At 48.6% G+C, this 14,104-nt stretch overlaps 1 protein-coding gene across 1 annotated transcript; it reads left to right on the top strand.

The window, feature by feature from the left end:
- Positions 1–4,977: 4,977 nt before the first annotated feature.
- Positions 4,978–14,098, top strand: LOC135947649 (uncharacterized). The gene is made up of 23 exons (XM_065496526.1): positions 4,978–5,218; positions 5,311–5,489; positions 5,591–5,679; positions 5,746–5,829; positions 5,888–6,034; positions 6,092–6,202; positions 6,258–6,594; positions 6,650–7,036; positions 7,270–7,961; positions 8,014–8,308; positions 8,469–8,732; positions 8,799–9,236; positions 9,310–9,558; positions 9,631–9,977; positions 10,041–10,480; positions 10,556–10,874; positions 10,945–11,452; positions 11,588–12,052; positions 12,120–12,368; positions 12,431–12,688; positions 12,820–13,545; positions 13,608–13,706; positions 13,763–14,098. Exons 1-23 carry the CDS (start codon positions 4,993–4,995, stop codon positions 14,039–14,041), a joined length of 7,188 nt encoding a protein of 2,395 aa, XP_065352598.1. The 5' UTR covers positions 4,978–4,992; the 3' UTR covers positions 14,042–14,098.
- The last annotated feature ends 6 nt before the right edge of the window (positions 14,099–14,104 follow it).

Genomic DNA, 14,104 nt, shown 5'->3' with positions numbered 1-14,104 from the left:
GTGTTAGGAAATTATTTACTCCCTCCGCGGAAAGGAGGGAGCTGCTGTAAAATTTTTTTTTAAAGGAATATCTTAGTATGACAATTTTTGCTGGCCGGGAAATTGGCCAGCAGTGTTAGGAAATTATTTACTCCCTCCGCGGAAAGGAGGGAGCTGCTGAAAAATTTTTTTTACCCTAAATTTCGCATTAAAATAATTTTTGCTGGCCAGGAAATTGGCCAGCAGTGTTAGGAAATTATTTACTCCCTCCGCGGAAAGGAGGGAGCTGCTGTAAAATTTTTTTTTAAAGGAATATCTTAGTATAACAATTTTTGCTGGCCAGGAAATTGGCCAGCAGTGTTAGGAAATTATTTACTCCCTCCGCGGAAAGGAGGGAGCTGCTGTAAAATTTTTTTTTAAAGGAATATCTTAGTATAACAATTTTTGCTGGCCGGGAAATTGGCCAGCAGTGTTAGGAAATTATTTACTCCCTCCGCGGAAAGGAGGGAGCTGCTGTAAAATTTTTTTTTAAAGGAATATCTTAGTATAACAATTTTTGCTGGCCAGGAAATTGGCCAGCAGTGTTAGGAAATTATTTACTCCCTCCGCGGAAAGGAGGGAGCCGCTGTAAAAATTTTTTTTGAAGGAATATCTTAGTATAACAATTTTTGCTGGCCGGGAAATTGGCCAGCAGTGTTACGAAATTATTTACTCCCTCCGCGGAAAGGAGGGAGCTGCTGAAAAATTTTTTTTACCCTAAATTTAGCATTAAAATAATTTTTGCTGGCCAGGAAATTGGCCAGCAGTGTTAGGAAATTATTTACTCCCTCCGCGGAAAGGAGGGAGCTGCTGCAAAAATTTTTTTAGAAGGAATATCTTAGTATAACAATTTTTGCTGGCCAGGAAATTGGCCAGCAGTGTTAGGAAATTATTTACTCCCTCCGTGGAAAGGAGGGAGCTGCTGTAAATTTTTTTTTTATTCCAAATTTCATGTTAGAAAAATTTTGGCTGGCCGGGAATGTGGCCAGCCGCGTTAGGGAATCAATTACTCCCTCCGCGGAAAGGAGGGAGCTGCTGACAATTTATTTTTAGAAGGAAATTCGCGTTAGAAAAATTTTTGCTGGCCGGGAATGTGGCCAGCCGCGTTAGGGAATCAATTACTCCCTCCGCGGAAAGGAGGGAGCTGCTGTAAAATTTTTTTTTGAAGGAATTTCTTAGTAAAACAATTTTTGCTGGCCGGGAAATTGGCCAGCAGTGTTAGGAAATTATTTACTCCCTCCGCGGAAAGGAGGGAGCCGCTGAAAAATTTTTTTTACCCCAAATTTCGCATTAGAATAATTTTTGCTGGCCGTGGAACTGGCCAGCAGTGTTAGGAAATTATTTACTCCCTCCGCGGAAAGGAGGGAGCTGCTGTAAAATTTTTTTTTAAAGGAATATCTTAGTATAACAATTTTTGCTGGCCAGGAAATTGGCCAGCAGTGTTAGGAAATTATTTACTCCCTCCGCGGAAAGGAGGGAGCCGCTGTAAAAATTTTTTTTAAAGGAATATCTTAGTATAACAATTTTTGCTGGCCAGGAAATTGGCCAGCAGTGTTAGGAAATTATTTACTCCCTCCGCGGAAAGGAGGGAGCCGCTGTAAAAATTTTTTTTGAAGGAATATCTTAGTATAACAATTTTTGCTGGCCGGGAAATTGGCCAGCAGTGTTAGGAAATTATTTACTCCCTCCGCGGAAAGGAGGGAGCTGCTGAAAAATTTTTTTTACCCTAAATTTCGCATTAGAATAATTTTTGCTGGCCAGGAAATTGGCCAGCAGTGTTAGGAAATTATTTACTCCCTCCGCGGAAAGGAGGGAGCTGCTGAAATAATTTTTTTTGAAGGAATATCTTAGTAAAACAATTTTTGCTGGCCAGGAAATTGGCCAGCAGTGTTAGGAAATTATTTACTCCCTCCGTGGAAAGGAGGGAGCTGCTGTAAATTTTTTTTTTATTCCAAATTTCATGTTAGAAAAATTTTGGCTGGCCTGGAATGTGGCCAGCCGCGTTAGGGAATCAATTACTCCCTCCGCGGAAAGGAGGGAGCTGCTGACAATTTATTTTTAGAAGGAAATTCGCGTTAGAAAAATTTTGGCTGGCCGGTAATGTGGCCAGCCGCGTTAGGGAATCAATTACTCCCTCCGCGGAAAGGAGGGAGTTGCTGACAAAATTTTTTTTAGCTGAAATTTCGCATTAGGAATATTTTTGCTGGCCGGGAATGTGGCCAGCAGCGTTAGAGAATCATTTACTCCCTTCGCGGAAAGGAGGGAGCTGCTGAAAATTTTTTTTTGCATGAAATTTCTTAGTAAAACAATTTTTGCTGGCCAGGAAATTGGCCAGCAGCGTCAGGAAATCATTTACTCCCTCCGCGGAAAGGAGGGAGCTGCTGTAAAAATTTTTTTAACTGAAATTTCTTATTAGGAATATTTTTGCTGGCCGTGGAATTGGCCAGCAGCGTTAGAGAATCATTTACTCCCTCCGCGGAAAGGAGGGAGCCGCTGAAAAAATTTATTTAGAAGGAATTTCTTAGTCAAACAATTTTTGCTGGCCAGGGAATTGGCCAGCCGCGTTAGGGAATCAATTACTCCCTCCGCGGAAAGGAGGGAGTTGCTGACAAAATTTTTTTTAGCTGAAATTTCGCATTAGGAATATTTTTGCTGGCCAGGAAATTGGCCAGCAGCGTTAGAGAATCATTTACTCCCTCCGCGGAAAGGAGGGAGCCGCTGAAAAAATTTATTTAGATGGAATTTCTTAGTTAAACAATTTTTGCTGGCCAGGGAATTGGCCAGCCGCGTTAGGGAATCAATTACTCCCTCCGCGGAAAGGAGGGAGTTGCTGTAAATTTTTTTTAAAGAAATTTCTTAGTAAAAGAATTTTTGCTGGCCAGGGAATTGGCCAGCCACGTTAGGGAATCAATTACTCCCTCCGCGGAAAGGAGGGAGTTGCTGACAAAATTTTTTTTAGCTAAAATTTCGCATTAGGAATATTTTTGCTGGCCGGGAATGTGGCCAGCAGCGTTAGAGAATCATTTACTCCCTCCGCGGAAAGGAGGGAGCTGCTGAAAATTTTTTTTTGCCTGAAATTTCTTAGTAAAACAATTTTTGCTGGCCAGGGAATTGGCCAGCCGCGTTAGGGAATCAATTACTCCCTCCGCGGAAAGGAGGGAGTTGCTGACAAAATTTTTTTTAGCTGAAATTTCGCATTAGGAATATTTTTGCTGGCCGGGAATGTGGCCAGCAGCGTTAGAGAATCATTTACTCCCTCCGCGGAAAGGAGGGAGCCGCTGAAAAAATTTATTTAGATGGAATTTCTTAGTTAAACAATTTTTGCTGGCCAGGGAATTGGCCAGCCGCGTTAGGGAATCAATTACTCCCTCCGCGGAAAGGAGGGAGCTGCTGTAAATTTTTTTTAAAGAAATTTCTTAGTAAAAGAATTTTTGCTGGCCAGGGAATTGGCCAGCCGCGTTAGGGAATCAATTACTCCCTCCGCGGAAAGGAGGGAGTTGCTGACAAAATTTTTTTTAGCTAAAATTTCGCATTAGGAATATTTTTGCTGGCCGGGAATGTGGCCAGCAGCGTTAGGGAATCATTTACTCCCTCCGCGGAAAGGAGGGAGCTGCTGAAAATTTTTTTTTGCCTGAAATTTCTTAGTAAAACAATTTTTGCTGGCCAGGAAATTGGCCAGCAGCGTCAGGAAATCATTTACTCCCTCCGCGGAAAGGAGGGAGCTGCTGTAAAAATTTTTTTAACTGAAATTTCTTATTAGGAATATTTTTGCTGGCCGTGGAATTGGCCAGCAGCGTTAGAGAATCATTTACTCCCTCCGCGGAAAGGAGGGAGCCGCTGAAAAAATTTATTTAGAAGGAATTTCTTAGTTAAACAATTTTTGCTGGCCAGGGAATTGGCCAGCCGCGTTAGGGAATCAATTACTCCCTCCGCGGAAAGGAGGGAGTTGCTGACAAAATTTTTTTTAGCTGAAATTTCGCATTAGGAATATTTTTGCTGGCCGGGAATGTGGCCAGCAGCGTTAGAGAATCATTTACTCCCTCCGCGGAAAGGAGGGAGCCGCTGAAAAAATTTATTTAGAAGGAATTTCTTAGTTAAACAATTTTTGCTGGCCAGGGAATTGGCCAGCCGCGTCAGGAAATTATTTACTCCCTCCGTGGAAAGGAGGGAGCCGCTGAAAAAATTTATTTAGAAGGAATTTCTTAGTTAAACAATTTTTGCTGGCCAGGGAATTGGCCAGCCGCGTTAGGGAATCATTTACTCCCTCCGCGGAAAGGAGGGAGCTTCTGGAAAATGTTTTTATGCGAAGATTTGCACAATTTTAATATTATTCCCACTAATTTTGTATTTTAATCAATCTCTTTTGAAATAATTCTATGACCAATATGTCTAATATTTGCAGGACAAACGTGCAGCAGCATTTATGATATTTTAATATTAATTTCTTCATCTCTTTGAATTGCTTCCAGGAAATTAATTTTTCATATTATTTTTTGATAACAAATGTTTTAACTGCATTTCTAATGTTTAGCCCTTTTCTTTTGTTAATTGTTTTTTTAGATGCCGAGGCCAAAGAAATCCCATCGCGGTCGTTTCCAGAAGAAGGCCAAGAGTGCCACGACAGCTTCAGCATCTTCGAGCGTCCAAACTCAAGGGACTGAAGAAGCTGCAGAGACCAGCACCGTCAACACTGGGTCCCAGTCAGTGTTCAAAAAGCCTGCTCCAAGACCAAAAACCGCCACATCCAGCGTGTCGAGTCGAGACACTTCATCGTCTTCGACCTCAGCTTCGGTGTCGTCGCGTGCGCCTGTCGAAGGCCTACCACATCAAGTAGAGCAGATCGACGTTGGCCAGTGGTTGGTGAGCGGCCAATACAACACAGAAACCAATCAAGGTGACATGATTTTTATTTAAATATAATAATTTCTTCCTCAATTCAACTGCTTCCTCAATATTTCATGTTCCTTTGTTCTTATGCTTTTTCTTTCAGGTGGTCAAAGAGGACGTGGACGTGGGCGTGGACGTGGACGTGGACGTCCAAAAAAAACAGACAAACGTCCCCAATCTTGGCGGAGCCAGACCCCAAGTGCGAGTGTCTCCGAGCCCAGTTTGCCACCACCAGATGATCAAGTAGATGATGAACCTCAAGAAAGTGAAGAGTTGGCGAGGAGCGACCAAAACAACGGCGCAACTATTCAAGGTGACATGATATTTTATTAAATCTGTTATTATCTAACTGAATTCAAGAGCTTTATTATTTAATTGTCAATTTTTTCTTAATTTTTTGTTCAGGTGGGCGAAAAAAAGGAGGTCGCCCAAAAAAGTCTGTCAAGAATCCTGGTTGGTTTCGTCCCAAGACCCAGAGTTCCAGTGTGACCCAACCCAGTTTGCCGGCGCCCGAGGTACCACTTGATGATGAACCCCAAGAAAGACAAACGCCAATGAATCGGCCAGCTCCACCAAGGGAACTGGTGAGTCATATAAATATTATGAAATTAATCCATGTACTCAATTTTTCCCATTGTTGTGACCAAATTTGATGACTCAATTTTGCAAATTTTTCTCATTCCAGCCAACAGACATGGCAGGTCTGGCGCGGTTGGCGAACACGATTTTCATGGAGAGAGTCGCCGCTGAGTTAGCCAGGAGGCTGGCAATGAGGTAAATTTCAAATTTTTTTTTCAAACTGAAAACGGTAATTGAAAAATTAACTTTTAAATTTTCCAGCCAAGAGGGTGCTCCCAATGCGCAGCCTGAGGTCGTCGCTCAGGAACCAACACAGCCACGACGATCCAGGAGGATTGCCACCAGGTTGGATTTCTGTATTATGAGTTTGAACTTGATTTTACCACTGTTATAACTTTTGCAGGTCGTCAGCGTCATCTACAAGAAGCGACGCCGCTCGAGCTGACCCTGTTCCGGACGATCAGGAATCCGAGGGAAACCGCAGGAAACCCAGGGGAAGGAGTGCTCCCGCTGCTGCGGGGCAAACCAGTGCTCGCAGGGGCAGACGAAGGTAACAATTTTGATAACTAATGATTTCGATTAATTTTGACATTGATAATTTGTTCAGGGGAAAAGTTCAACATGAAGGAGTTCAACTCGATGACGACGAGCACCCTGAGCCTGCAGAGGTCGTGAGAGATCCGGCGCGCCGCCGAACATCGCGCCGCATTTCAAGCCGGTTTGTTAATAATAATCTTTAATTTTTAACATCATTTTATTCAAATTTTTTCCAGTTTGTCAGCTGCCTCATCTGTCAACACTTCCGATACCAGCCTGGGAGGTGTGGCCGACGCGGGTCCAGTTGTCGCTGCTGACGTCCAGGTCGTCCAGGCTCCTGGCGGCCCTGGCGGCCCAGGTGGCCCTGGCGGCTCAGATGACCCTGGCGACTCTGGCGGCGACGACGACAACGGTGGACCTGCTGATGCCGCTGACGGAAGTGAGGGTGAAGCCGCTACACCAGTTTTGACGCCTGAAGACCAGCAAGATGCGAACTTTGAGCCACCTGAGTGGGTGCGGAGACAAGTTGGGCTCCCAATTCCTAGAGCTCCAACTGTTCCCATCGTGATCCAGGTATTTTTTTTATTGTAAACTGTTTGCAGCTACTTTGAACAAACTTGAATTTCAGCAGGACAACCACGACTACCACCCTGACCCGCGGCGGCCAGCTCAACCTCCAAGAGGTCTCCGAGGGGAGCGAGACATCCGCAATTACAACAGGGCAGTTCGCGAGGGCACTTACAACGCAGCGCGAGGACCGCTGCCCGACAACGTCCAAAGATTTCCGCTCGGGACCTTTGGCGGTGACCCCGACAACGACGGCGGGATCTACAGGTGCCGCCACTGCCGGGCTTGGTTCTTCCCAGCAGAACTCACTCCTGATGACATCGCACGAGGTCTGTACACTTGCTGCACGAGGGGAAAGGTTCCCATTCTTCCCGCTGAAGATTATCCTGAAGAGTTGGTGTTTGTGCTTCGAGATCACAAAAGACACGTCCGCACCATCAACCTTTTGGTGAGTTTATATTTATATTACTGATATTGAAAAATTTTATCAATCGCAACCTGAAATAACTTACCTGAAATCACCTGAAAAGAAAGTTAAAATAAAATTAGCGAACATTATAATTGAGAATTAAAAAACTAATTTTGCACTATTGACCTGAAGTTATTTTCGCCAAACCTGAAAATTGAAATATTTTAATTATTCGTGTCTTCATCATTGCCTTTGCTCTTTGTTGCTTTCAGATCGCCCCTGCTCAGTTCGAGGCCAAACGCGTGCAATTCCCAACGACACCAGGAAGACGCGCGCCAAATATCTACAAAATCCACGGCCAGACGCACGCCTACCTGCCACCGCTCGATCCCAGGCCAGCGGCGAACGAGGCGGGCACCGCAGCAGGCGGACGACCGGGAGTCCAGCAGCGCCGCAACTGCCAGCTGATTGGCTTTGTCACCCCCCAGAGGGTGGCTGAGCAGGTGGTCGGAGGTTTGACGCACCAAAAACCGCCAGAAGATGTCGTCGCCACAATCGTCGAGTACATGGAAGAAAACAATCCCTACTTCAAGATGTTCTCCCTGGCGCACATGTACATCGACGAAGAACTGAGGAACAACGGTACCGTGGGCGAAGTCACCATCGTCTTCAAGAATCCCAACAGAGACAAGGTCACCTTGCGCCACAACACCCACGCGCTGCCGGCAGAAGAGAACGAGGTGGCGGCACTCTTCGCGGCAGGTGGTGAGCCAGACGGTATGAACACCTTCGTCGTCAAAGATGGACAGCGAGTGCGCCTGAAGCCGACCGACCCGAACCGCGACGCCCTCGTCTACCCGTTGATGTACCCCAAAGGAGTCGTCGGTTGGCACCCGAACATCCAGCACGTCGGACCCAACGTCACCGCCACAAGAAATCGCGTCACGATGAACGAGTTCTACAAGTAAGTTTAATCCAATTCATCCATGAAAAACCACTAATGAAAAACTTTTCAGGTTCAAGATGTACCGGCGACGTCCTCTGCAGGTTGAGCTGAACTGCGGGACCCTGACGCAGCAATTCGTCATCGACCAGTGGGTCCGCATCAACCAGAACCGTTTCAGCTTCCTCGAGTACGGCTTGGACCAAGAGCTCATGTTTGCCTCAAGGAGGGACTTGGTGGAGTACATGGAGAAGATCGCGGACGACATGAGTTACGAGGTCGGCAGATCCGTCGTCCTGCCGAGGAGCTTCCAGTACGGGGACGAGGCGATGAAGACTCTGTTCCAACATGCCATTGCTTCCATCAAGGTAAATTACGATAAACAATTTGCAAATTCGTTTAAAATTCAATAATTTTCGATATAAACTTGAAAAAACCTGAAAAAATTTGTCCAATACTTATACAAACCTGACGAAATGCTAAGCTGAAAAGAAAAACATTAATTAAAACACTTTTCTTATGTTCCAGAGAACCGGTGTTCCCACTTTCTTCGTCACGATGACGGCCAACCCACGCGAGCTGGAGTTTGACGACATCCCAGGCTTCGACTCCAATGACGGCTCCCTCAACAGCGACATCGTGTGCCGGGCATTCTGGGCCAAAGTGCTGAAGCTGAAGAAGATGCTGCTGGACGATCAGGTAATGGGACACGTCACTAATTACATCTTTGTTACAGAATTCCAGAAACGAGGACTTCCCCACATCCATCTCATCCTGACGACCAGCTCACCGGTGAGTTTTAAGTCAAAACCTGAACTTGAATTTAGTTTTAATTCTTTGCTTCTATGTCTGTTTCAGTTGGTCAACCCTGGTGACGTCGATGCCTACGTCTCCACCTCCATCCCTGACGAACACCGCGACCCTGAACTTCATGACACCGTGAAGAGATATATGCTGCATCGGTGCACCTACCTCTGTGCTGGCGGCAGAGGTGGAGTCTGCAAGAAAGGTTTTCCTGCACCGTTCCGCGACGAGACTGTCCTCAACGACGGGCGCGGGTTCGTCCAGCTGAGGCGACTGGACGACGGACGCAAGATCAAAGTTCGGGGCAACGAGTATACCAACCAGCACGTTGTCCCGTACAACCCGCTCCTCCTGAAGACGATGCGATGCCACATTAACGTCATGCCCTTCGTGAACATGAAGCAAGTTCGCTACATTGTCAAGTACATCACGAAGGGCCCGGACATGGCGGTCATCGAGCAGACTGCGCGAACGACAGGGCATCGCATTCGGGTGAGTTTATCTCATTTCTAAAACTTTGAGAAATTTTGATGCTAACACTTTGAAATTTTTGCAATTGTTCCAGAATGCGAACCGGCTGACTCGTCGTGATCGGATGGCTCTCAGCATGGAGGTGCGCAACTACATCAGCGGCGGCGCCCCCAACGACAACGCCCAGGAGGCGGAGGTGGAGGCGGAGGAAGACGACGACGAACCTTGCAACGGCATCCTCTGCGTCAACGAGATCAAGAAGACCTTGGATTGCATGTACACGACGTCCACAGAGGCAACCTGGCGCACTCTTCAGCTTCCAATGAAGGACATGTTGTTCACGGTGAGTTGAATCGACAATTTGTGTGCGCATTGTCTGAGTGTAATGTTGTTTGTTCTTCATTTTTTCCCACAGGTGTACGACTTGAAGGTACACACTGAGGAGGAGACGCCGGTCTTCTGGAGGGCGCGTGGACAGGAGGCGATCGTCGAGGCTGCCACACGGCCTCTCAAGAATACAAGGTTCCTCGGTTTCATGGACGTCTGCAGGAACGCGCTTGACCCTGAGGAGCTCGCCCTGCTGAACCGCATCAAATTTGTGGAGCTGCCTCAACACTACGTGTGGAATGACAAGGACCGCGTCTGGACACGCCGCAAGAGGGGAGGCGAGAAGATCATCGGCGTCGTCTCCACCGTCAGCCCCAAGAACATCCAACGGTACTGGCTGCGCGCCATCGTTCAACACAGAGCGTTCATCACCAGGTTGGTTCTTTAAAATATATAATTACCAATTTATTCTCTTCACGACCTTTCTTTTTTTCACAGCTACCAGGACGCCAAAACCGTTGATGGGGTTGAGTACGCCACCTTCCGCGAGGCAGCTGTGGCCCTGGGACTTGCTCGCAACGACCTTGAGCACCTCAACTGCCTGCGGGAGGCGGCGGGGATGGAAGCGACGCCGTTCGCCATGCGCATCCTGTTTCTCCTCTTGCTCCTCCACGCAGCACCAGCAAGGCCGGCTCAGCTCTTCGAGCAAGTTTGGGAGAGCTTGGTCGGCGAATTCCACCTGAGACGCGACCCCGAAGGCAGTCGACTCCGCGTGCTGCGCTACCTCGCCAGGAAGCTGCTGCTCAACAACGCTCCCCTGGACGAGGAGCTGTTCGCGGAGATCAACATCGACGAGCTCCGCGCCAACATCGACGACGACATGACGGTGGACGAGGCAGTGGACGACGACGTCATCCCTGACGGTGCCGCTGTCCAAGGTGAGATTTCTTTTTCAGAATTTTAACTCGGAATTATATGTTTATTAACAATCGCTCCACCGACTTTGATTTCAGATCAGTACGACAGACTGAACGTCCAACAGCAGCAGGTGGTGGACACCATCATGGAGGCCGTGCTGGACTACTCGTCGCCCGACCACCTCGACCAGTGCCGGCTCTTCTTCATGGAAGGTCCAGCCGGCACCGGCAAGACCCACACGTACAGAGTCATCGTGCAGAAGCTGGCGCTGATGGGCATGTCCACCATCAACATGGCGTTCACCGGAGTCGCGGCCGCCCTTCTCGACAACGGACGCACCCTTCACTCTGCCCTTGGCCTGCCCATCCCTCTCACCAGGGACTCGGAGTCTCACCTTCAGCCCCAGTCGACAAAGTAAGAAATAAATGTGCAAACAATTTTTTGAATCTGAAAATAACCACATTTTGTGTTTGTCTGTTCGCAGCTACAAGTTGGTTCAGGGTGCCAGCCTCGCGATCATCGACGAGGTCACGATGGCGTCCGTGAACGCCTACAAGGCGGCGGACAGGCTGTTCACGCGAGCCAAGGACCCTGAGTCAACTTCGCCGTTTGGAGGCTGCCCGGTGCTCTTCGGAGGGGATCTCCGTCAACTGTGTCCGATCCCCAATCAGAACGAGACAGTTGACGAGATCCACTTCAGGAACTCCGAGCTGTTGGCGCAGTGCCAAGTTCTCCATCTGACAGAGAACATGAGGGCCAACGAGGACGAGCGCGACTTCGCCCAGCTTCTCAAGACCATCGGCGAAGGTTCCCACCCGTGCCCTCCAGAACTTCCCGAAGGTTCCTTTGTCGTCCCTGACGAGTGGATCCTGCCCAACAACAACCTGGACCAGTTGATCCACTGGACCTTCGGCGACGATCCGTCTGTTGAGGGCGAGGACTGCGCCATCCTGACGGCCAAGAACGACGACTGCAGGAAGATCAACAACCGCGTAAGTTTGAAACTGAATATTAGACTTGATATTTATATAAACTTGAAGGGAATTTTTACAACTTTGTGCTTCTTAAAATGTATTTCAAATTGTGATTTACATTAATGAATGTGTTTTATGTTCTTATGCTTTCAGATCTTGGCCAAGATGGCGGGACCTGAAGAGGTTTCAGTCCTGCTGTCCGAGGACAGCGTTGTCGACGACGATCCCAACAACCCTCTCGTCGACGACGGTGGAGACCTTCCCGAAGACCGCCGCCTCATCCAGCTGGACGAACTCCACATCCTGAACCCTCCCGGCCTGCCCTACCACGACCTTAACATCAGGGTCGGTGCCATTGCCATCATCATCCGAAACCTCGATGTCGCCAGCGGGATCGTCAATGGCACCAGGGTTTGCGTCGAGGACTTCACCAGAAACAGGGTCAGGGTGAGAGTTCTCAGCGGTGCCGACCGGATTAGAGGACGCGTCATCGAGCTGCCGAGGATCGAGTTCGTCGGAGATGTCAGCCCGCTCGTCAAGATGAGAAGAATTCAGTTTCCTCTCAAGATTGCGTTCGCCATGACCATCAACAAGAGCCAGGGCATGACTCTGCGCAAGGTTAGTTGTTCATCAAACGTTGCAATCACATATATATTCTAACTTTGTTCTCCAACTTTGATTTCAGGTCGGCGTTTTTCTCCGCAGATATCTGTCCGACCACGGCAAGCTCTACGTCGCTCTCAGCAGAGTACGTAGAGCTCAGGACATCAGGATGGTGCTGTGTCCGGACGACAGGCAGGGACGGCATCCGGACACCGGGGCATGGTTCACCCACAACGCGGTCCGCCATCACCTGTGGAACCTCGAGGAACCGCCGGCACCACCACGGCCGGAAGAAGAAGTTCCTCCTCCTGTCCAGCTTTTCACAGGACATGTGAGTTTCAGACAAAAGGTAAATTTCCAAACTTTTATTGATCGTTTCTTTTCATTTTCCAGGACAACTGCGTTGTGGAGCCTGCCGTGTCTGATGATGGACAGGATGAAGACGACGACAGAGAGGACGACGACGGCGAGGATGACGACGACGACGACGACGACTACGACGACGACGACGACTACGAGATGGACGACGGTGACGAAGAGGACGAAGACGTCAACTGGCGACCGCCCCGCCCTTTGACCCCGCTGGAAGAGCCCGTCGACGCTGCTCAAGCTGAGTTGAACTTGGCCACCTTCATGGAGGAGCTCGCAGAGGTGAGAAATACTTTGACAAACCTGAAATATTATTTAACCTGAAAATTTTAATTAACAACATCTGAAAAGTTAGAAAAAACACCTGAAAAAAAGAACGCACTTGGTAAATAAAATCATCCCTTTGCTTTCAGCGCGACCGCGAACGTGGACGTCCACCAATGCCTGAAGAAGGATCGCCCAGGCAGAGATTTCAGCAGCGATTCTTCAGCCAGGAAGTGATGAACGAGTTCACGTTTGATGGCCGCGGCTCCCATCCTGATGACATCGCGGAGTTGGTCGACGAGGACGACGACAACTGGGAGCCGATGCCGCAAGAAGACCTGGACGAGCAGTGCGCCTCAGCGATCGTGCACGTCCTCCGTTCCCCGAGGATCACCAGCAACCTCAACACCCAGGAACGAGACGAGCGCCAGCAAGAGCACCTGATGGAGGTCTACTTTGAGGACATTCGACGGGAAAATGAACATCATCGTTCCCCGAGCGTCGCCAGCAACCTCAACACTCAGGAACGACATGACCGCCAGCAGGAGCGCCTGACGGAGATCTACTTTGAGGACGTGAGGCGGGAAAACGAACATCTCCAGATGCAGCCCCAAACATCACTGCCAACAGCCGACTGGAGGTCCCGTTTCAACAGTGAAGACTTCTTGGACGACGGCGCCGATTTCTCTGTCTTCACAAAGTTCGACGCTGAAAATCCAGCTAGCGTCGGCCACTTCAAGAAGATGGCAGAGCAGAGTTGGCTCAAAAGACATCCCAACTTCAAGATCTCCGAAACGGACCTTCGAGACGCCGGGCCTTCAACATCAGGGACCAGCAACAAAAGGGCGGCCGCGGTCTCCAACACGCCGGGATCGGTAAGACACTTTGAAATTCGCTTGCAATTCATACTATGACACTTTAAATTTTTCTGTTTCAGGACAACCCACCTCCACCAAAGAGGACACCGGCCAGGCTGAGGTTGGACGACGAGGACAACGACGACTTGGCATCGTGTTTCCTGAGCTTGCAGCTGCAGGTAATTGATATTTGAATTACAATTTTGACAATTTAATTTACTCTATTCTTTTGCAGCTTCCAGAACTGCTCAACGAGGCTCTGCAAAACACAGAGGCTCGTGAACAAGCCGAGCGGTTGCAACACCAAGGAGCGTTCCTGCCCGCCGCTGCCTTGCAACCTGAGTTCCTGGGCTTGCAGCGGACCGGGCAATTCGGCACTCAAGAGCCACAACTGCGCGCCAGGGAACAAGATCCTCGCCAAGTCCACTCGCAGCCTCCAGAGTCCGACTTCCTGAGAGTGATGACCCACTGGATGGAGGTAGATACCAGCTCGGAAGACGACCAGATGCAGTGAGTGATTCGACCCTTCGATTGACACTTTAGTTTGATTTCCTTTTTTTCCATGCGGCAAGTCGGG

Source organism: Cloeon dipterum, unplaced genomic scaffold (genome assembly GCF_949628265.1).
Source record: "Cloeon dipterum unplaced genomic scaffold, ieCloDipt1.1 scaffold_20_ctg1, whole genome shotgun sequence".
NCBI lineage: Eukaryota > Metazoa > Arthropoda > Insecta > Ephemeroptera > Baetidae > Cloeon > Cloeon dipterum.
Note: the sequence above shows the minus strand (reverse complement) of the source record. Positions and strands in the feature narration are given on the sequence as shown.